Raw genomic sequence first — 24941 nt, 5'->3', positions numbered from 1 at the left:
AAATTTTCGAAGTTTATTTGTAGTTGGTTATATTGATAAGTCTAATATGTATAGATAATCTTTTGTAAACCAAGTCAGTTTATATCCAACTGAGTGATTCTAAATATTGCACCTCCATTAGCCAAGGAAGCAAGGAAAAACCTTCACCTTTCACATAAAGCCCCTACCAAGAACAAAAGCTCAGACTTTGTCGAAAAAGTAGAGACAACAGTTGGCTATCCGGTAAAAAAATTGGTGGATAATTGATAGATTAATGGGTCTGTTAGCCCAATGAATTTGGGTGAAGAGAAGATTTTAAAAAACGTAACCGCCATCATGAATTCGACGGGGAGACTCAAGAAAATAAAGCCGAAACAAACAAAAATGTCTCTGGTGCACACATAAAACAATCAAATAACTAACAGTATTTGTTGTACAAGAAACAAAATCTTCAGTTACACATCATCAAAGATTTAAGAGCTAGTGTTCCCAGACTCTGAAATTACAAAATAAGAACTATAAAAATTGAATCGACACACCTCAGACCTGAACTAAAATTCCTCAGAAACAAAATGGGAAAAAGAAACTGATGTTTACAACGCTAAATAAGTGGATATTTGTCAAAGGTAGAAGAATATCCTAACATATCAAATCTGAACTAATATAATCGCCTCAAGTAGAAGAAGAAGAAATGGATACTAGAAAGGATAGACCTCATCAGTTAAGCGGGGATGCAAAATGAGGAGCTGAGAGCTGCGGGCAAGATGCAGACGAGATGGGGGCTAGGAGGATTGCGGGTTACATAAGCATCGTCAAGGTTTGGCAACTTAAGTTGAGGTGGACGAACATAACCAGCTACCAACGGTAAACAGGAAATAGAAAGTATAATCCTTGAACCTGAAATATTCCCAAGATACCAGAAAAATTGATCAGACGACAGACATGTCATTAAGTTGGATTTAGAAAGTCAGTATTACGGCTAGAGTTGTATAGGTTGGTCCACCAATACAGACTTGGATTGGGTTGAAAGAGTTCAGTTACTCATAGCCAGGTAGAGGATTCAGAATAATCGAGTGACTAAATAATTTATTTTGGTTGGGACAAGAACTCCTAATTAAAAGCTGAATTGTTTTAGGGAGGATTTGATGATGATAAACAAGATATTTTGATTGCATCTGACAAAAAGTTCTAACATTTTGAGTTGGGAAATCACAGAACTGAAAATCAATTAAAAAAAAAACATAAGGTAGACTTTGAGCTATCAGATATACTTTTGAAATGAAACCCATAAGCAGTTAATTCACAAACCTTGCTTTGTGGATAGTGAGACGTGTCCTCGCTTTCTCCCAGCTATCATCCAATTCTCAGGATTTGAGTCAACTTCATACAATACTTCATCATGCTGCAGAATAAGTAATCCAAAGTTTTAACAAGATTCAATTTCAAAGCAAATTTGTGTTGACTAACTCCTAATTGGATCCATAAGCTTGCATCCAACTAAACAGTACATTATGAACATTCTTGAAACCCCAAGTGACCTAGATAGTAAAACTATTGTTGACAGGTAACAAAAAACCTTCTTACTATATCTCTAAGAAACTGGTCAGTCAGAAAATACATATAAGAAAGTCAAGTTTCTGAAATACTTACACTGTCACTGGAGTCCTTAAATTCCTTCAGTCTTTCAACTCTCCATCTCATGATAACCAGCTGACCAACTCGAAGGCCATCTGAGGGAAGGGGAAGAAAACCCACTGCCAAGCATGGATCGAGCACAGGTCTTTGTAGAACAAGTGCACTCCTGAACAGGAAATCCTGTTTGTCACTCTCAGATGCAATTGCTTCAACAGCAACAGGGGTATGTGCACCAAAATTTCTGTTACCCAAGATTCCATATCTAATATTCAATATACTGCCTGAACGTGCTGCCTCAGCTTCATCTACAAAAATGAGACATTTAGTAATCAAACCATATAGACTTAGATATGTAAAATTTGATTAGTTTATTTTATCGAAGACTGTATCCAATAGGCAATAGTAACTACTAGGGTATATCCCGTGCCCTAGGGCACGGACACTTGTATCAATCAAATATTACGATATTTATTGTTATATTTTATTGAGAGAGAGAGAGAGAGATTTTTATTAGTTATTATTTTTTGTATTATTTTTTTGTTTCTTTTCTCTTAAATTAATTATTATTTTATTGAGAGAGAGAGAGATTTTAATTTCTTCTTTTAACCCTTGAAATTCTTAAATTAGTTATTTTATTTCTAAGAAGGAAAGGATTATTGTTTTTTAAATAGGTAACTTTATCTCTACGAAGGACTATATTTTAAATTTTAAGGACTTCCAGACAATATACATAATTAAATAAGGATGTTTGTCCCAGTCATCGTTTTCCCTTCTGTTTTATATAATAGATTTTCTTCATGAAAATACAATTATTCAACCATCACTGAAAAGTTAAAATACAAAAAAAAAAAAAAAAATCCTCTCTAATTTGCACCTGTTTAAAAGTAACAAACTGACAGAGCCAAGTACCTTTCCTAAATGATGTTATCTAAGTCAATCAGGGAATTTCAGGGGATTTGACAGAGCCAAGTACCTTTCCTAAATGATGTTATCTAAGTCAATTAGGGAATTTCAGGGGATTTGACAGAGCCAAGTAGAATGCCTGAATTAGTTCAAAATTGTAATGGATATATTGATATAACAAGTTTCTTGTCAGGGGTTCTGGAAAAGAGAAAAGACAAAACAAAGCATCATCATAGTCATACTCTAACACTAAATTCCAGACGCAGATTGCCAATCAAGAGGCCAAAATCTACCCTAAGTGCAGTAAATGCAAAAGATACAAAGCTAGGTAGCTGTTGACTGCAACTGTGAGTAGAAACTTGTTCTCGTTACAGACATGGGGCCAGCATCTTATTGGTAAACCATAAATTGTCATACTAGAAACTTAATATTAAGATTCATAGTCAATTATAGAGAAAAAAAACTTGCAAGGACTTCACACGAGAATTACCCAATATCAAGTTAGGAAAAGTTGAAATATATAGAGATGACACAAATTACAACCCGAGGCATTCTTTATTGTCATTTTACAATTAGTGCATGTTTAGAGGAGCAGTTGGAATCACCTATCCATGTTATGAAAGTTATAACAAGAGATGTGGCTTACCTTCAGTTGCATTCCCTAAGCAGATACCAAACAGGATTCCTGCTCTAGATGATGGGGCAATGACCAGCGGGAAGAAACTTGAAGTTGGTCTCCCATCACCCTTGCCTATATGAGCAAATCCACCTTGAAGATCCAGCCAAGCATCATAGATGGTTAATGTTGCTTTTACTTGTGAGTGTAGTGTGACCTTGAAAAAGGAAAAACATCAGAATTAAAAAGGCTTTAGAATTTAAAACCCATCATACATAGGGCTGAAGTTTGAGTTATGGGGAAAACAAGAAAATGCGCCTAAGAAATTGAACAGTGTGATTAGTCGAGCTGTTATTTTTGAAGCAGCTGCTGGTACTTTTACTACATGCAATTTCAAAGCCAGAATTATGAGGTTACATTTTTGCAAGGACTTCACATAATATTTACATGTTAGGAGGAAGTACAAGAAATCTCTGTTTGATCATCTAGTTTCCACATATTTTTTGCAAGTTGTTCCTTTCTACAGGAAATTTCGATGTACAAGATGATTCAACTATAGTTATCAAAATTCAATTATAGAAACAGAATCATTTCCCATATTTTGACGAATAGCATAGTAGTGTTGCATTTTTGTCTCGAATTGCAACTTCTTATAGACGAAAAAAATTGGTCAACATTTATGCCGGATATAGTTTGCAAATATTTAACAGGAAAGACATGTAACACGTAATAAGTATTTTAAATAAGAGAAAAATAGCCAAAACATCATATGGCAAATTTTCTTTTCTCAAAAAGATCCATCAATTATTTTAGTCTTCGGCTCCCTATGTAAGGTTTGCACAAGTTAGGCACATAGTATGTAGAATATGCACAAGTTTGCACAGTTCGCATAGGGAGCCCAAACCTAAAACATATTGACAGTCTCCTAAACCAAGAGGTCCAAGACCAACAGGAAAAATTGAGTCTTCGACTCAATTTCTTGTTGATGTATATGTCCACCATAGAAGTTGTTGTGGAAACCGAGATCACAAGAAAACAAACTTCAGTATCTTTCACTAATCAGTGTAGAGATGCCCTGTCTTCACTATGTAAGCATAATAGAAAATGAAAATTCTGAATGTCAAATATATAATACCTGCATTAGCAATGTACCATCATTACATTTATCTGCTACACGCGTACTGACATGGAAAGGGTCAGTAAAATGCAGAGCAAGAGTCCTGGGCATGGATAACGGGGTTGTCAGGATAAAGTTTGGAGATATAGTTTTGATGGAATGATAAATGGGTTTTGAAAATGATAAAGGGAATACGAGCTATGCCTTTCAAATGTCTGGTTGTGCGATATTCCGAATTCAAGCTTCAGAGCTATTGTTCTCATTCCATCTACAACACTTTGTTTCTGAGCAGCAACTGTCCATAAGAACAAAGCAGCAAAAGTAGTCAACAATTGAGGTATCCAGAATAGATGCAACGACAATATGCAAATTTCAGAGCATAGAATCTTCCTAACCTGATGATATTCCATCAGCAGAACTACTATCGGTAGCACGTACGGGGAACCATAGAACAGAAGTGGTGTTGCTCGCCCATTCTGGCAACTCTATTTTACCATCTTGGATTGTAAGCTGAGTAAGTTCTTTGCTAACATTATTACCGTTCTTTTTAGAATCATCACACCTATCTGTTTGGTCTGTACTATGTAATACCTCAGAACATTTTTCCATCTCTATAACATGAGAGTCCTCGATCTTCAATCCCGGGCCAGTATCTATATGCAAGGAAGCATCTTTAAGGGAATAGTTAATAGGTTTTACTATTAACCCAATCCATTGAGGTTCGTTCATTAGCAGAGCGGACGATACAGCAGCAGCAATATCAACTAGCGGTCTTGGCTTGAACACCTAAGCAAGACGAAAGCTCATTAGATGCATACAGAGTAGTAAAATGTAATTCGTCAGTCAAAACACTTCGACGAATAATCGATGACACTTGTGTATGAGAAACAGAAATAACTAATGTGGAATCATGGGTAACGATATTCGCATCCAGATGATTTAACAGTGATTATATGATGAAAATCAGCCCATTATAACTTGATTTCATATTTGATAGGATGGGAATTCAAAATCGAAGATCTATAATGATAAATTTGAGGTGAATACGTGATCATTATTATCATTTATCAAGATTGCGCTCGCTAATCTTGAAACAAGTCCTAGTCATGTCTGCTGGTAAGTCAAGCGACCTTGAATGACTAAGACACCCCTCTCACTTCATCATATACAAAACGATGGAAACAAAAAAGTCAGCATTCCTTGAATGACTAAGACACCCCTTGATTGACGAACTGGTAAGTCAAGCGACCTTGTATGACTAAGACACCCCTTGATTGACGAACTGGTAAGCGATCTTGTATGACTAAGACACCCCTCTCACTTCATCATATACAAAACGATGGAAACAAAACAGTCAGCATTCCTAGCTGCGGAATAACCCACAAGGCACAAACTGCAATCTACGTGGCACAATCCCAGTTCGTCAATCAAGAGGTCATCCTTTTAAAATGGACTGTCCAAATGGTAAGTGACACGAACCCAATTTTTGAAGTTTTCCAATTTCTGCAACTTCATAAGCTAGCTTCTTACAATTTCTTCAGTTCTTCACTACAACAAGTTTTAAGTCTAAATTCTCGTGGTTTAGGATTAGCACCTTTAGGATAGGTCTAGCTGGCTTCTCGTAGCTCATAAAATCGTCGCTGTCAGCGGGTCCAGCTTTGGAGAATCCGTGAGATCTAAACCTCAAGTGCCCAATCTGTCCAGTGAGAACTCCCAAAATGTATGAACCTGGCTTTGCTGGGGGTATGTCGAGAGTAATGAAGTTTTTACCAGGCTCCAGTATGGTAGGTTTGGAGCTTTTTATGGGCTGAAAATTCAGAATAAGCAAGTCAGTGTCTGAGAAAAACTGTAACCTTATAGTCCTTTACTATAATGAGATTGAATAACAATGACAGCAAGAATACCTTTGCACCCTCATCGGCATTATATGTAGCCATCAGAGAAAGACTAAGTGAGTCGAGAGATATATCATCGGGAAATCCACTCCATACTGTCACAGATAATGTACCAGGATCTCCGTCACATAACTCAAGTGGCGGACCAGGACTTCCAGAAAATGTTACCAGCGATGACACGTCTAAGGGAACAGGATGTTTCATTTCACTATGAGCAAGTCGAACAACTTCTGCTTGAAATGCTTGGCGTTCCTTAGTCAAGAATAAGCCACTATCAAGTGATAGCAACCTTACACAAGAAGAGAGATAACCAGCCTGATCATTAAGTATTTTCTGACACTCGGCCAAATTGGGAAGAACTTCTGCTAGCAGGTCTTGCCATCCTTCACCCGCATAAAGTGCACAAACCTTCTCATATGACTTTGCAGCGAGATCGTAATTTCCATGTCTGTAGTAGACAGCTGCAATCTCACCATCTAGGACGACACCATGTCTTTTCCACCAAGAATGGTGGTAATTATCAGCAGCACCTTTTGTTAGCTCAAGATACTTTTGCTGTCATAACCAAATTTGAAATCTATAAGATAAGAACTGCAGCTGCGATCCAACCAAAAAAGATAATGCGTTGAACAATGACTGAAATACATTATATACCGCATGTGAGACTTCCCCGTCCTTTGGCAAGTTGCATGATAAAAATTCTTTCGTGAAATAATTGTGTGGAAGTTTTCTGTAAAACCTGTCCTTAAATCTTATTTCCGGGGAGTGAGGAAAAACTAATTACAAATCTCATTTGAATATCTTGTGTAACATATTAGACCAAGCTTAAGATCAAACAAAAGCTAATGTTCTTGAAGGCTTTTGTTTTCGTTCTAAGGCAATCAAAAAGGTAAATCAAAGATATGTGGTAGTTTTTTAACTGAAATTTCCTGTAGGAAGTTCTAATAACAGTTTCTGGAAGTAAGACATGTCTGGATATTGGAATGGGGGATAAAATCTGAGAGATGTCATCGAGTTAACTGGAGAAAGAAATGGTAGAAAGAAGGAAAGTCTGAAGTCTGTATTTGAAAAGCTACAGAGTAAAATCCTTACCTCGAAATCATTTACAGATGACAGAGATCGTCGTAAATCATCATTAGAAATTGTCCGCTGTAGTGCATGCTCAGCGGCAACATGTATTTCTGATATTCGCATAGGCCGGTCAACCAAGCTCTCGAAATTTCCAGGTGACGAGTTGGTTCGCGACATTGAAGTTGCATGAACTTTATTAGATACTGGTGTCCCCATAATTGAATCTATACCTGAACTGTCAATGTATCAATTGTATAAGATCTCATCAAAGAATCTAAAATAAGGACAAAGAAACTAGTTATTCCCAGTAAGATACAAACAATCACGTAGTATTCACAGATACACTATCAGATTCCAGAAAGTTAAAAAGTACAGATATAAGAAAGTACCCTTCATTAAAACCAGGAAGTTCATAGATGTTCCCCACGGAAAGGGAAGCCCTTCGCCTATTAGCCTCCCGCAAGAGAACAGAAGGTTCCAGAGGCAATGGTTTCCTCAGTATGTCGAAGTGCTTGGTTTTGGGGTTTGTTTGAAGAATCGTCTGCAAACAAAAGATAAAATGAATATCAACTGCAAGCAGTAGTCGGATGGTATAACAGAGATGAGAGGATGAAATAAATGATTTCCATAGTATGTTCAATACAAATATGTTTTCTTAGCAAGCATAAAGAGGACTTTCTGGACTATGGTATGTTAAAGTTCCTTTGACGAGAGAAAATAGCAATATAGCCTAGATAATAATTAATTAAGGCTAACATTTCCATTCTGTCCATGGCTCTTTGGTTGAAGGGATGAAAACTAAGTATAATAGACTAATAGTACAGCCTGACAATGTCCTCGTTCCTACTAAATGTTATCAGACTATGACAGCATGAATTTGAGAACTGTGTCCACGAGTCCATGAGATCATCCTTAATCTCTGATTTTCCCTCGACAAAACTCGATGCACATTACATCAGTCAATAACGTGTTTACGTCAGCATATTGTCAATAACTTTAGTGCATATCATATCGTAAGACTTGCCTTTTCTTTCGCAAGCACTTCGGATGAACCATCAGCTGGAAGTGAAGGCCAAACATTTGGCTTGGGCCAAGGTAGCATGCTTAATGCAGCACTGCTCAAAAGAAGGAAGACGCGTTCAGTATTTATCACATAGCAAACAGATAACGTATACCATAAGAGCTGATGGCATATCAAAGCTTTTGGAATTTATTTCTTTCGACCATCTTCTGTAGCATACTACAAAACAACGGCAAACGTAAACCAGGTAATAGTGTACCTGTTAACAGGACTCCTTTCAATTTCTGCTCCGTATCCAATTAAATAAGCTAGCCTCATAAACTGCCACACAAGTACTATTTTCACTAATGGTTATCTTTAACATGAAAAATAAGGAGCAAAAGTTGTATGAAGCTTGAATCTATCAAAGTGGCACTAACTTTTTGATGTTAACTTGAAGGCAAGAACTTCTCGGACATGTTTGAATCTAATGAGCTACTCTTTTGAAATCATGTTCCGGTCACTTATAGTCTTGTCAAATCTTGTTATACCAAACTAAATTGTGTTCTGAGTAACAGATTTTGTTAGAATGAAAAAGTGATTTTAGCTATATTTAACGGTTTGGATTGCAAAAATGATGAGTACCGGGTCCAACTCTCAAGGTTCACGCGGTCCTGATACATGAGCAGAAAAACTTGGAAATAGAAAAGCATGGCAGTGTCTTAGAAAACAAGAAAGTCGGTCATGTTTTTTTATAACTTTTAGTTGAACAAAGAGAAGCATACCTTAATTCTACTTAGAGAATAAAGGTCGCCCTGAAGGCGGCGAAACTCCTTTTCAACTTCAGATGCCACAAGCTCAACCTTATAATGAGAGCTGGTTGCATTAATTAAAGCTAAGCAAGCAGTTATTACCCATACTTCACGCATACAGAAGGGTAAGAGATTCTGCAAGGAATTTGAGGAGAACAGAGTTTAGGAATTGGAAAAAGAAAACTTCTTTTGCACTCATAATCTTCACTTAAATAAGTCATAATAATGAATCTGATATGCAGGGCAAGTTAACCACTTACTTCATGCAATGCTAGTGCCTTTGAGAAGCTAATTATAAATGAATAGCCCCTTGAAGCAACCTCAACAGGACGATTTAACTCGAACAAAAGCTGTAGAGAGCAACAAGTTAGCAACCAATATTCAACACAAATATTCAAATGACAGTGTGGGCAATATTCAACACAAATAGCTAGCAGCAAGGCTAAGACGGATTTCTGGATCCTCGTGCCATTAGCGATAGTGTGGGCAATTTGGAAATTCAGAAATGATCAGATGTTCAAAGATTCAAATGATAACAGTAGCTTGGAAGTGGAAGACATCCTAGCTCTACTTTATCACTGGAGTAGAAATATTATTTGGGCAAAGGACAAGTGTTATTATGATTTTATTTCTAAGTGGGATGTTTTGATGTTATAACATTTTCTACTTCCTCTGTAAATTCTTTTTCTATCAATATCAATTCAAAAAAAAAAACATCAACACAAATATATCATATTAGTAGAGTTGAGGGTTATCTCCTTCAGAAGTTAAACTTCTTTCCAGCGATCCACCATATAGCAGGATATCCATACGAGCTAAGAAACATAATGAAGGCAAATTGAAAAGAAATTTTTTAAATGTGAATGAATTCTATAGAATAAGCTACCCAACGTGGATACTTCTTTTTAATACTTTTGCTGTATCGGATGCTCAGGAACTCATTTCAGGTACTAGGATACTGTAAGTAGAAGGTCTTCTATCTTTAAATATAAAATAGTTGACACATAAGCAAAGATAACGGCCTACTAACGAAGACAGGAAAATACATGTTCCACGGCCTTATACGCGTTTCGAGCGTTTTTCATTTGTTGTATCAGACACCGTGTGGTGGTGTCAGATACTGATAACTCAGACCTGATCCCATGTTACACTTACACATGAACAAAGGTCACAAACAACGATTACGTTCTCAAAATCAATCTCGAAGCATCAAACAACTTATTCAATTTCATTGTATTGATGAAGAATGCGACGCACATAATATGATATATGGATGCACCTACTCGGCCACCCATGTCACGTCATATGGAGAGTCCTAGTTCGGCCTAATTTATATTTTATTTTTTCCTTCTCTCCATCAGGATTCCTTTTGCTACTTTCAGGGAAGAAGCTTCACTTTTTAAATTATGATTTCTATTCTATATGTATTAGAACTTAATTTTCTACTTTGATTAGGATACCTAATAAGTAGAGGGGCGTCTACCTTAAAAAAGGGCTGCTGCCTCACTCAGTTAGACAGTTATTTATGAAGATGATTGGTCAAAGAAACAAAGGAAAGATTGGAGTAATGTTTTTCTAAAGGATAAATACTATAATTTATACAAACATTTGTATGTTCATGACCTAAGTGGGAGTCCAATGATACTAGCACATAAGAATATGCATGTCAAGAAATATGTGAAGAGGTAATTTCCAACGTTGGCACTGGAAATACAAACAAAGAGTAAATGTTATTAAAGAAATACGAGAAATTAAGCTGTTAGCATTAGGCTCTACATGAAATGACCTGTGAATCAAGTAAGGACTAGGGTTTCATAACTGGCCAAAATCATGATCAATTTCAGTTAGAAAATAACCTTCTAGGACAAGATTTACATCAGTCATAATCTTAATTTGCACACCTTAGCTTGACAGGCAAACAGATACTGCCTAAATTCAAATTCTCTAAATGAATCATCTTGCACAATCTGTGATAGTGGTTTAGATTCAGGTTTTAGCAGTGCTGCCTCATCATCACCATGGTCCATTCCTCCAAAATCCCTCTTTCTCATAGCTGAAGGATTAACTGAAATTATTAAGAATAAGTTAACAATTATTGTTATGTAAAATAAGTAACTGAGCAATCATGAATCATGACACTAGCAAGAAATATTTTACACATTCGTAAAAAAGGTAAATATAGAGAATCCGCCCAGCATAAGCTATAGAGACCCTGGTCCAAAAAATTGGCCAGCTTATTTTAAAATCAATGCAGCCAATAAGTACTTCAGCATTTATGTCATATAAATATGGGTGCGACCATTCGTATCCACGCCAGATGCTAACAAATGTGCCACAGTATTCAAGAGTGTTTGTCCAGATACCAAAAGATACGACATTTCTCATTTTTCTTTCTTTTCTTATAACCCGTCAACTAAGTTTGTACAACGTGAGCAGTTCCCACTGGTACAGGATATAAAATATGACTATGTGAGTTCCACTGTTCATGTCACATAAAAAACAAATGCAACAAAGCAAGTGGCCCAAAAAACATAAATAGCCCAGTAAGAGGGGTCCTGGGATTGGGCATGTTATACCATTTAACAGGATTGTAGTACTGAACCTGTACTCCTTTTGGCTTCTACTGAGATGCCCTAGATAATAGTCAAGCTCCATCAATCATGGTCTCAGTAGCTTCTATTTTAGAATAAAATAGAATTCTAGTGTAGGAGGTGATAGCAACATCAGGTATAAAAGGTTCCCGCTTCCCAATACTTGTCACTTGACTAACCTATCTAATCTGCGCGTAGTTGCATAAGTTGCAATCTTGAGCATAGGCTTTGTTCTAGAAGACTGATTTATTCATTGTTTTCCCTTAGCTTTCAACCAAGTACTGGCCATCTAAAGATTCATTTGAGCTATAAATATATGATAATAAGAATGTGTTCACACAGCAGCTTTTAAAGAAGTGCCAAGATACGAAATAATCAAACAGGAAAGCTTGTCAGACTTCAAAAGTTCTGAAAATTCCCAAGTTGATCTGTGGATAACAATGCTCTCTAGTGCATGCAGTGTCGCACTGAGAGGGGAGATACGGAAACATATTAAGAAGTCACAAAGTGATTACATGCATGAAAAAATTGAAGTAGTACATATTATCAAGAACCTGTTTCCAAATAGCAAAGTTCTAGTTCATCATATTCCCGTAAAGAGTCTTCATGCAGATGGGCCATCTCGAACATAAAAGCCAAGCTTTCCTGCAAAAAAATATCATGGAAACTTAGATAGTTTCTAGATGCAAGTGCGGTAATCAAGTCTCTTTGGAGGTGGGGGATAATAACGGAGGTTTAAGCTCCTGAAAGCTGCCCCATCCAATCCATTAAAGCCAAACGTGCTCCTTTGCAAAGGTAGGCACCTCTAGAGCTAAGATGATTGCTAACAATAGGACAAATTAAGTGCAAAAGAGTATTTAGCGGTCTTGCTTTACTTTCTGATCTGCAAGCATGATTTTGGCCAAACACTTCCTAGTTGAAATTTACTTCCCCAATATAAGGGCATTAAAGTGTTAGTTATAGGAGAAAACCTTCAAAATGAAAAAGTTACAAAAGTTCCAAACTGGCATGAATCGTTGTTCACTGAGCTTGCGAAGTTCCTCTTCATAGAACTGAATACGTCTATCCAATGTATTCCTTATGGACTCCATGATCTTCAAATCTAAATCCTCCCAAAAGTTTGGTTCTGGTCCATGTAAATCTAATTTGCAGCACCTGCATACATTTCAAAACAACATCAAGAAGCCCATAAATTATCAATGTAAGATTACAACCTAATGGCGACTTTTAAAGCACAAGAATGCACTTAATGAAGTGAAATAACAAGAAAGCGCGCGCAGACACACACATATAATCTTCAAATTGCTTTAGCAGTAACATTAGTTGCATAAGTACATAAATAACTAGCCAGATAACAGTAAAATCAGAAAGATTAAGTTGCACACACACCGTTCTCTCTTCTTCGAGCTAAAATCGACTTCAAGTTTGGAATATATTTTTTTGGCTAACTTAGTGGCCTGGTCATTGCTAGGATGAGCTTTAGATACAAATACAATAAACCACTCCCTTTCATCATTTTGAACAATTAACTTGAGACGTGGTTTCAGTATGTTCTTGAACTCATCAAAGTCCTGCGGAGACGAAGAGGAAATTCACGTAAATGTATTAGAAGTGGAAGTGTACAAAAAATTAATATATACATATATAAAGCACCTGACGAAAACCATCAATACCCAAATTATCTATTTGACATAACCAGAATGATACAACCCAGATAAAGTCATCGACACTTTCAGCTATGCAAACTCCCAATTCGGTGCCTTCGCCACTCGATGTTACCTAGATTATGGATCGCTCTCATACATGGTAACATACCCATATGAGGTACACTACCATGTGGAAACTATGGGCCTACCTTTTTATACGCTATTTTGGTTGCAAAACAATTAAACAGTAATCCGTCAAGGAGATATTGAGTTGTTAAGATGATAGTACCATTGACACGATTGAAATGTAAGCCTCCATTGCCTTTCAAACAACAAATTCATGCTTTTGACTATTGGATACCAAGTTGGCTTGACTAATTTGATGAATGTGTGTGTGCTTCTAGTCTGAATTTCTTCCACCCTTTTCAAGGCTTCCTAGACTAACTCACGACTAATTTCGATTTGGTATGTCTTCATTATTTCGGCTTTAATAGTTTTAACTAGTTATGCATATTCTTATACTTCCTTGGTCACATCTAACTTTAGTGAAATTAATTCAAGTATTTCTGGATCTTATGGTTCACGTGAATCTATGATAGCGTAACTCGTTTTTCCCTTACAGATGTTATAACGAAGTGGGATAACTCATTAAACAAACAAGTCCTACAATGGATTAGTGATACAGGAAATCAAACTTATACTTTGCAACTGATACTACTGTTGTGGAACTATTTTGGCACAAGATGACCAGATATCCTCTACAAATTCTCAACTCCTGGAACTAGTTTTCAGATATACAACTAGCTATCCTTTGTTGCTTACAAGTTACGCAATCTTATGAAGCCACAGAGGAAATTAATAAAGAGGCTGATACATACCTCACATGTAACAAGAACCACAGTGGCATACGGTTCTCGAAACCAAAATAACGACTGCTCTTGTGGAAAACGGCTACGAAGCCTCGCATCAGTCGTTAATATGAATTCAGCAGGAAGTTTCTCCACATATACAGGATTACGGGCCTTGTTGTTCAAACAAGCTCTTTTGAATGGCAAACGCTCTTCAAATCCATTTTTGACTAGTTGCCACAAATCACTTACATCTTCAACTGTAAAGTAGTTCATTGAAATAATGTGAGAAGGATAAATCTAGCTGATTACGAATGACATCAACCAAACCAAGGAATTAAATTTCGAAATATTTCAGTCGAAATGACTGAAATATTTCCATTTCCATGCCTACCGAAATTTCTATCGAAACTGAAATTTAATCAAGTTTCTCATAACAATGCCTTGTCAAGGCAATAAATTTCGAAATATTTCCATTTCCATGTCTACCAAAATTTCCATCAAAACTGAAATTTCATTCCTTGTACCAAAACAACAAAGAAACATTTATTTGAGGAGAAATTATGTACTAATTATGAGTGAGCATTGGGAAGCTATGTAGTAGTTAGCAACTTAGACGAAACATATTAAGTAAATTCTTCAGTTTATAGGGTCAAAATTTTTAGGTTGTGTTTGATCTACAAAAGTAACAACTACATAAATGATAAACCTAAGTAATCTGAAACCACAATTTATGATAACTAAATGAACTTAAATTTGGTACAATAAGATGGAGAAATGGAAAGCTTTAAACTAAGCTCAATAAAAAATGAAGTGCACAAACAATCAGATTAATCAAAATTGGACATTTTCGCTCAAAGCTTCTTAAATTAAACTCTGGTACCAGACTAGTGATGCAAACAGAAATTAGATTTCATCTTCTAGTATCATCAATCTGATCTACGAACAAGACAAGAGTAACTTATAGGTGAAAGGATAAAAACCTATAAATTTGAGATCCGAATAGTGAATTTGTAATGCTAGTCAATACTCGATATGAATAAAATTGAACAATTTGAAGAAGTAGATAAGAAGAAGTTAAAGAGTTACCTGATATGATCAAGTGATCAGATACACTCTTGATTGACTGAAACTGAGCTAAGAAATTCGCCATGATCGATCTACAAAAAACATGAGAGAGAGAGAAGATCTATGATTTTGAGAACATCAGGACTCTTGCTGGGAACATTGAAATGTCCAGAAGAGACACTGACGCTGGACGGCACGGTCGCACGGAAGAAGCAGCTCTCTGTATCTGAGAGCCGAGAGGAGAGTACAAAAACTTAGAGGGAGAGAGAGAGGGGGAAGGGGAAATTTTTGAGGAAAAACTCTACGGGCGACCGTGGAAATCAATAGTTTTTGTTGAAGCACCACATCATATGCGGCAAATAGTGGTGGCCAACCGCCGGTTTGACAGTCATGTTGTGTTAGACACGCCAGGCACAACTTTAAGTCGTGTCGCGCCGTGCCTAGATCACAAGGTCTGGGCACAGAAACGCCCCATGATTGCTGTGTCATTTTCGTGGCGGTTTCAGTCGTTGCTGTGCCGGATCGTGGCTAATGAGCCAGCTGTTGCTAAATGTAACAAAAGTAAGCACTAAATAATTTTCAAGTCAAACGTTATGATCTTTGTTTAAACTTTAGAACCTATGTTTACTTTATTACTTAATCATTTTATTGATTAATAACTACTTTCAACAAAATAACAATAATATGTTGTAAATTGAGTTTCGTACATGTTAGCGTGGTGTGACGGGTTAAGAACGCCATGGACCGCGGTTGGTCGTGTCTCCGTTCCTGACATGTCGTGGTTGACGGGTCTGGGAGCTTAAAATCCCAGACCCGCTTGACCCGCTACGGGTCGGCACGACACGCGGTGTTTTGTGTCGTGTTGCTTCATAAACGGGTTACACGACTCGTTGACCACCACTAGCGGCAAATAACTTACAAGAAAAGGTAAGACATAAGCTCAACAACATTATCGGCCCTTTCAGTCGGCATTTCTCTAAGGTAGAAAGATCTCTGATAATATCATTGTTGTTCATGAGATAATTCACTCTTTTAAGAAATATCAAGGCAAGAAGAACTTCTTTAAACTCAAACTGGACATGTCTACGGCTTTTGATTGAGTCGTATTGCCCTATCTTATGTTTATTTTTAAGAAGCTCAATTTTTCTCTCTATTGGTGTAATTTAATTGGAACCTATATCCCCCCCCCCCCTTCAAAGTTAATTTTTATCAATGGCAGACCTGGTCTCACTTTCTATCCATCTAGATGGCTCCGTCAGGGAGATTCTTTGTCAATGTTTTTATTTATTTTGGCGATGGGTTCAAAGTTTATTTTTATCAATGGCAGACCTGGTCTCACTTTCTATCCATCTAGATGGCTCCGTCAGGGAGATTCTTTGTCAATGTTTTTATTTATTTTGGCGATGGGAGGTCTAGGTAGGTTCATCTCTTCTGTTAAATCTTTCGGGGCTTTCGCAATCCCTTAATATTCATCAACTTCTATTTGCGGAAGCTTACATCATTTTCGGTAAGAATACTTTGGAGGATAGGCACAATTTAAAAGCCATTCTTAATTAATTATGTTGTTCTTCGGGAAATGATCAATTTCAATAAATTGAATATTGTTTCCTCCAATAATTCCCATGCCAAATTGAAAAGGACGATATCTCGCATACTCAAAGTTAAAACTCAATCTCCAATAGACAAATATTTGGGTGTTCAACTCCACATTCGTAATCATAAAACTTCGTTTCTTTCGCAATTGATTGATTCCATCAAAAACAAACTCTCAGCTTGGCAGAATAAATTATTGTCTGAAGCTAGTCCATCGATTGTCATTTCGACAATTGTAGCGACCATCGATACTAGATGCAATTTACAACCCCAACAACCCCAAAAGGAAGCTGCAAAAGCACCGAGACCACACATCAGACTTTTTGGTGGGAAAATAAAAAATGCATATTAAAAGCTGGAAAGTCACTTGTTCATCGAAATCCAAAGAAATACTCAGATTTCAGGAACTCTTCTACGAAGGCTTACTCATTTTCGATTAGGATAAAGGTGGTTTTCTGGCAGGCTGCTTGGTTTTCCTGCAGACCGTAAGAGAGAAATAAGAGCTTTCACATTTTGTAAATCCCAAAATAAATAGAAACCTTAAGGTCTCTAATGGGAATGTCCTATATGAAAGGGTAAAACGGGTACTTGGAAAATTTTGGTTACCCAGAGACTTTCTTTTATTGCCTTGGGTCAGAATCAGATTTAAGTTTAGGGGTAGATCTTATTTAGGCCCAAAATTTGGACCCAAAATCAAAAATTTCAAAGGGGTGTCCGTCAAACGAGGAGGGCCAAAATAGTGAGATTGTCACATATAGAGGGCGGATCAGGAATCAGTGGGACTACCTACTATTCTTAATTTGTGACCGTTAGATTGCAATATCAAAGCAATGACGAAGAAGAAGGCGGACCGGAAATCATAACATCCACGTGAGGTAACCAGATAAACCAGTTACCTATCTCGGAAAACCAAGATTGGCGATCTGAAAACCCTAGATCGAGATTTACCTGATCTAATTAATGGCGAAATTGGAACCAGTGGAAGATCTAAAGAAAAAGAGGAATCATGGATCGACGACATTCTTCGTATTTATTGATTATCTTTTTCTTCTCATATTTTTCGGATTCCTCGGTTTCTTCATCTTTAAACTGGTGTGGATTTGATTTAAAAACCGAAATTATGAGTGAGAAAGATGAAGATTTTGACTTCCTTTCAATCTTCTCTGGATTTAGTTATGGCGATTAGGTAATGAATGATCTTTCTTCTTCCTCTTTACTTTTTACATATATTAATCATGCTTTATTATAATGTTGAAACTTGGAAATCCAATTGAGGCATAATTATGATTTTTGGTTATTGGGTTTCATTTATTTTTCTTCTTTTTTATGATACTGATTAGATTTAGCCATTTAGGTGTTGGCATAAAATCTCTTAACTATTCACATTTCATTTATGCAATCGTGGTGTTTATTTAAGTGTTGTCATATGAATGGAGTAATTTATTATTAGCTCATGCGATCTCATGCAATAATAGTATTTGATTATAATTCAATTTGTGAGGATCAGAAGTAGAAAGTTCATAGTCTTCAGTAATTGTTTAAGTGTTGTCATATGAAATAATTTTTTCATGAAATTTATGTCGCATTACTAGAAATTGGTATTTATGGTAGCACTTGAATGGCCAAGGCATAGTGGGGATGTAAATATTTGCAAAACTATCGAGTCAAGGACTTCCTATTAGGTGAGAGAGATCTCGAGAAAGAGAAGAGAGAGAGATAGAGAGGTTAATTTCAGGCAAAGGCTTGTTATACAGCAAATGTTGTAATAGTTTTGCAGCTATTTGTCATTTTACATATTGTGCATGTACAAATATGCGTAAGATTATATTTACATAGTCTGAAGGGTGTCTGGTCCCAAGCGGATCCCGTTACGAGAGATCGGGAGATCGGGATCGTGGGCTAGCTGATCCAGTCCGCAACTGCTTAGAGCTAAGATGCCAAGCTTAACCTGACTCCTCAGAAAAATTCCACCTCACGTTGGGAGAGGTGGTGAAGATTTAGAAAGAACAACCAAACATCTTCATTCTTTATATACCACTTCGATTATTATAAGTTGGAATTACAAATGTCATACGCATCTAACCACAAAATAGTTATCACAGAATGAAGTATATCCTTACTTTGGAGATTAATGATATAATGAGAAGGTTTTGTCTAGTTAGGTTTTCATCTTTGTCTGACCTGCATTTAAAGTCAGTACAAAGATGTTCCATAGGCATAAGAATCGTTTACCTATTCTAAGGCTTCTGACCATCTCGCTTCAGTTTAAAAACCTATCGTTTATATTCACGTAACATCTACACTCATAAGGGTGACGGTGTCAGACCCGAGTTTCAAATTCAAAGTTTCGAATATATGTTTTTTTTCGTAGTTAGTAGGCACTTCCATTTTTTCAGTTTGGGTCAGTCATTGTGACGTCACACATTCGTTAACATAGAATGGTATTTGAAACAAGATTATCTGCAATTATGCACACAATAAACATATAAGCTGTCACCTAGTACCCACTAAAGAGACAACAGGTCTCTGACAAGAATACCTTACCTGACTATCCAGCGGACCAGCGCAGTTGTGCAGCAAAATACTGCATATGCACAAGTAGATGATTTATGAATTACCCAATTTTTAGTGGGGTTGAAATTCTCTTTAGAATATAAATCTTGGCGAGAATCATTGACTGAAGGGGCAAAAACAAGTGAACCACTAGTCATTTATTTGTATATATTTGCACAAATTCTTGATTATTACTTGGAGAGTGGAAACTTGGAAGGAGAATGTACTTCATGGTTGATTGTTATGGACCTATGGTTATGGTGGCAAATGGTGTGTTTGTTTTCTTTCATAGTGGTTCTCCGAACTCCCTAAGCCAAATTTTCTTTGTTCGAAAGCTTTCTTTTCCTATGTAAAGTATATGCACGACTTCATACATAGTATGCGAGATTTACCCCAACCTTTAACAAGCTTACATAGGAAGCCCTGCGTTTTCTGTACTCATAACTGTTTGTATCTTTTCCAGTAACTTCTCGTCTGGTTTAGAATTGGAAATTGTTATTAAGGTCTCTTTCACCAGTCAACTGTTCTTTTCTTTTCGCAGGACTTCTATATGGTTGGGAAATCAAATCTATTCTTTTGATTCGTCGATTTGTATTTGTACAATGTAATATTTATTATACTGATTTTGTTGGTAATGACTTATTGCTACTTGGTGGTTTATGGATTTTTTCTTGAAATGAAATTTATATTGATTTGCAAAATTTTGGAAGTCAAAACCGTGTTGGTCATCCAGGGCAGGGGAGTGTTATGACATTAGTGGCTGCCCGTAAATGGTGTATGGGTTCCCATATGAAGGGTGCCTATAGATCTTTTGTAATATTAATTATGTCCAGGGCCTTGAGTACTCTCAATTTAATGATTCTTTCTCCTTTTTGGTTGTTTTTTTTGAGAAATTGACTACGATCTACGTTAGTCGTTACAAGACATTGATACATTGATACGATATGATAAGTACGGTAACTGCCGAAATACTATTGACCTAAAGTCCGACGAATTAAATAGTCTAAAGCTTGACGAAATGAAGCATGGCGTCAGATCTCAGTCATCAGTTAGATGATGACACGAGATTCTTCACATCTCTGGTTTACCATTGGGTGCATTCTGCGTTAGAGGACGAGAAGTGGTATTATATCCGTGCAAAAATAGATTTCTGTGTTACGCCATTTGATGTCTTTTGACACCCTCCATCCTCCTTGTTCTACCCCGTCTAGACAGAACTAATGACCTAAAGTCCGTATAAACTGCTTTATTTATACTCAAATTTAATAATGTTGGGTTTTCACTTCTATGGAGTCTAATATGGAACCTCCACATTGCAGAGTACATGCACTGACGAACTGGGTTGCTAGTTGTTGGCCATCATCGGACTTCTCGATTCCTAGATTCTTTCTCGTCTTTACCTCAGTTCTCTGGCCACCATCGGACTTCTATACCTATATTCTTTCTCGTCTTTACCTCTGTTCTCCGGCCACCATCGGACTTCTGGATCCATGTAGAATTCCATAGAAAAAGAGCCCAAACGCTCAAACAAACACATTCCAAGGCGGTTTGTTTTGAGTGACACGTATACATCAAAGAAAATAACACCAAAAGAAAATGACAACGTAATCTTATTTGTCTTATCCAACAATATTATTCCGCCAGCTAATTATTCTTATGCGTCATTGCTGACGTAGCATGATTCGTCCTATTCACGCCGCAATTATTTAGATCAAGTGATGTATAATATAAAGTTAGTTAAAAAAGTCATATGGGTCATGCTAATCTAAAACTTCCATAATCTGGCAAGAAATAATTGGAAAGCTGGTGAAAAGTAATACTAGAAGAAAATGACATTAAATAAGATTTGGACGTGGCATGATCAAAATAGCTCTGTACTTATCCATTTATCCTTCGAACTTGATAAGGTTACTTATTCCAACCCAATCCTATGTTAAGAACACGATCTTTGAAAAAAAAAATGATCTGAATGACAGTTAATGTATTTCTTTACCAAAAATTTGGTTAAAATAAATTGAATAGATATGATCAAATCCTCAAAAGTAATGCCTAAGAAGAAGAAGAAGAGAAGGATATAATCTTCCAATATGAAATATAATATAAATAGGTAAATAATTATTGGGAGAATTTGACATACACCCCCACTATTATATAAATATTAGGACTACACCCCCACTTTTTCAAAACTTTTGATATACACCCCCACTTGGACGGAAACCGTCAACTCAGAGTTAAGTTGGGTGTGCGAAACACACGCGCCAACCATGACAATTTTACCCTTTTGTAGTTGTTGAAATATTTTGAGCGATTTTGACATACACCCCCACTATTATATGAATATTTGGACTACACCCCCATTTTTTGAAAAGAACAAAATTTTTCAATTTGCCCTCTGTAGACGGTAAAATGTCTACGGGTCGGAAAGTCTGACAGTCAACGGGTCAACGGTCAAAGTCTTGTCGGGTCGGGTCGGATGCTTCGGGGACCGGCTACGTGTCGAAAAGAACCTGCACACAAAAAGAGAGAAGAGATCGTGAAGCCTCTGGGACACCGGGATGGTGCCGGCCTAAGGGGGCTCCGACGGTCAAGTCAGATACTCGATCAAATATAAATAAGAAAGTCAAAGTGGGCAATAGAAGGGTAACCGTCGTCGGAGTGCTTAGGTGTCGCGGCTCGTGAAGTTGTCGGAACAGATCTCCACGGTAGTGATTTACTTACGGTAATTAAGAGGGTGACGGTAATGAAGTATCGTCGTTAACTCGCTGGTCGTAAAGGAGACTTGCAATAAGGTGTTGGTCGTAAAGGGATCCGCAATAGAGTGCTGGTCGTAAGTGGATCGGACGGTGAGGATGATACGCCTAGCGTCTTATCGCTAGATGAATGATGCGATAAGGAGGTGGTGGTATTAGGATGGTGATACCGCCAGCTAGTTACTGCTGGGTGTTACCGTCAGCTCCTTAATGTTGGATGGGAGATACTTCAGACCAGAGGGCTCTTATGCAACACGGTGGTGGTCGTAGGGTGTTGATACGGTTAGCTAGTTGTCGTTTGAATTGTGACTATCAGACCCCTATCTCCCGATTTCTAAGACAATGAGTCAGAGACTTTGAGAGGATTAGAAGATCTTTGAGATGCTTATGAGAGAGCAAGTGAGTAGAGAGAATAGATTAGGTTACTCGAGTACTGTTGTCGAATATTAGATGCCTTGGTCTGGTTGTAGCCTCTTGTATTTATAGTGGTAAAGGAAGGTCGTCTTGATGACGGTCAGCTCGTAACCGATGTAATTATTCTGTGACATTACTCATGGAAGTACGTTAAGAGATAGGGGATCTGACGTATCGACCGTCAGATGAGGATTCGAATCTCTTGGGGGACGGTCAGGAAGTTACCGCGTGTGCGATAAGCTACTGGCCGGTAACGTCCATCTTCAAGTGGAAGATACGGAATATTCGCCATTAATGCGGTTATGGATTGCGCGATAACCTTCTAGCCGTCCGATAGCTTAGTACTTGGAGGTGGTTATCGCACGACACGTGTTAGATATGCTTAGTGTTAAGCGGGTATGGATCTGGTGATCATGCTAGCGTCTTGGGCCGTTACCGGGCCTCCTTATCAAGCCTCACGGATTTTATCCTTACGAAGCGGTTGTTCATAAATTCTGCGGGCACCTCGTGGGACGGATATTTGCCCATACACCCTCCAACGATCATCTTTTACTTTTTGTCTTATAAATTTATTTATCTTAGACAAGCTAAAAGGTCAAAGCGAAAGAACTATTTGAGATATCAAACTATAGAAAAGATGGGAGGAACTATTTGGGATATCAAGCGAAAGAACTTATTTATCTTATATGAGAGGAACTTATTTATCTTATTTGACATATAAGATAAATAAGTTCTTTCGCTTTGATCTTTTAGATTGTCTAAGATAAATAAGTTTATAAGAAAAGAGGTAAAAGATGATCGTTGGAGGGCAAATTGAAAAATTTTGTTTTTTCAAAAAATGGAGGTGTAGTCTAAAAATTCATATAATAGTGGGGGTGTATGTCAAAATCGCTCAAAATATTTCAACAACTACAAAAGGGTAAAATCGTCATGGTTGGCGCGTGTGTTTCACACACACCCAACTTAACTCTGAGTTGACGGTTTCCGTCCAGGTGGGGGTGTATATCAAAAGTTTTCAAAAAGTGGGGGTGTAGTTTTAATATTCATATAATAGTGGGGGTGTATGTCAAATTCATTCACAAATTATTCAAAATTAGTATTTGTTGAGCTACCATTCTACCATTTAGGTGGTTTGGTGGTCTTTTATATTTTCTCCCTCATTGTTGATATAATCTTTGTACCCATTTTATGATTATGATTATATTATTCTATAGTTAGGATGTAAAATACTCTACGTTAAGTCACCCAAGTTTTCTTGTTGTACATATTGGCTTTGAGTAACTTATTATATATCAAGCATGGATGCGTGTGAGGGTGGTGTTAGGGATGTCAATGGGGTGGGTTTGGGACGGGTTACCTCTTTTCCAAGTCCGCCCCGTTAGTAAACGGGTTTTACCGTTCCCGCCCTAATAGTTAATCGGGGTGGGTATTCAATTACCATACCCGCCCCATAAAAATTACTTTACCATTACCGACCCGCCCCGCCTTGTTTAACATAAATTTCATATTTTTTATTTCAAATAAGTTATATTAATAAAAAAATATAGATATTATAAACAAAAATTTATTATAGTTTGGTTTTATTAACTATAAACACTACAACTTATTACATAATATAAAATATAAAATAGTTAAATTGATGATATAAGATAAAAAGTTTTAAAAACTTATTGTATATATAATAAATAACATATTTAACCGGGGCGGGGCGGGTTTTACTACCTAACCCCTAACCCGTCCCGAGCCCAGTAAATGATTTTATCTTTATACCATCACCAACCCATTTAATAAATGGGGCGGTAAAACCCGTTTCATTAGAGACGGGTTCGGGTAAAAACCCACCGATTCAGGCCAAATTACTGCCACCCCTAGGTGGTGTGTGAGGGTCAATGCATCCATATGCTCATCCAAGTACAGAGTTAGTCACTACTGTATAAAGGCTAGAATTTTAAATCTTTTAGTTATAATTATATCCCAATAAGAGTAGCTGATCTATTTGGTGAACTAAAACCTAAACCTTTTAATACTGTATGTTATAGTTTTTCTCAGATATACAAAATGGTAGACATAGATGTCATTATTCACTAAATGGTCCAAATCCAATCTCTGTGTTGTTTTTTCTTGGAAACATCAATCTTTTTTTTTTTTTTTTTGTTAAGGTGGAAACATCAATCATTATTTGCATAAAACTCCTTCAGCGAGAAATCCCAACCCCTATATATGACGTTTAAACATGCCTTTTGCATGCATGCATGTTGGTGTCACACGCTAGTCCAAATTTTTTTTCTTCTCTTCAAAATCATTAGTTATTATAGTAAGAAAAATCAAAGGAAAAAGACTAAGGAACCGACATTTAGGGCGTGAAATTGGCGTGAATCCACATCAAACTGTTGGATTCACGCCACTTTCTCTCTCTTGATGAAAGTGGGATGAATCCAAAACATATTCAC

The 24941-nt window shown here is 37.0% G+C and overlaps 1 protein-coding gene and 1 long non-coding RNA gene across 2 annotated transcripts; one reads left to right on the top strand and one right to left on the bottom strand.

The window, feature by feature from the left end:
* Positions 1–370: 370 nt before the first annotated feature.
* CLUB (TRAPP II complex TRAPPC10/CLUB) lies at positions 371–15617 on the bottom strand. Its single transcript, XM_086634770.1, has 21 exons — positions 15203–15617; positions 14144–14373; positions 13009–13190; positions 12591–12774; positions 12174–12264; positions 10930–11093; positions 9289–9378; positions 9002–9163; positions 8497–8558; positions 8241–8331; positions 7606–7757; positions 7238–7451; positions 6155–6700; positions 5845–6057; positions 4646–5036; positions 4455–4545; positions 4269–4353; positions 3164–3350; positions 1630–1919; positions 1288–1381; positions 371–876 (listed from the first exon to the last, which is right to left on the bottom strand). Exons 1-21 carry the CDS (start codon positions 15264–15266, stop codon positions 701–703), a joined length of 3759 nt encoding a protein of 1252 aa, XP_086490896.1. The 5' UTR covers positions 15267–15617; the 3' UTR covers positions 371–700.
* Positions 15618–17576: 1959 nt separating this feature from the next.
* Positions 17577–20028, top strand: LOC147542201 (uncharacterized). Its single transcript, XR_015223925.1, has 2 exons — positions 17577–17960; positions 19869–20028. It is a non-coding gene; the product is annotated as an uncharacterized LOC147542201 (long non-coding RNA).
* Positions 20029–24941: the final 4913 nt, after the last annotated feature.

The sequence above is a fragment of the Eschscholzia californica genome, unplaced genomic scaffold (assembly GCF_041429995.1).
Source record: "Eschscholzia californica isolate CP2 unplaced genomic scaffold, dmEscCali1.0.p SCAF_4, whole genome shotgun sequence".
In the NCBI taxonomy this organism is placed as follows: Eukaryota; Viridiplantae; Streptophyta; class Magnoliopsida; order Ranunculales; family Papaveraceae; genus Eschscholzia; species Eschscholzia californica.
Note: the sequence above shows the minus strand (reverse complement) of the source record. Positions and strands in the feature narration are given on the sequence as shown.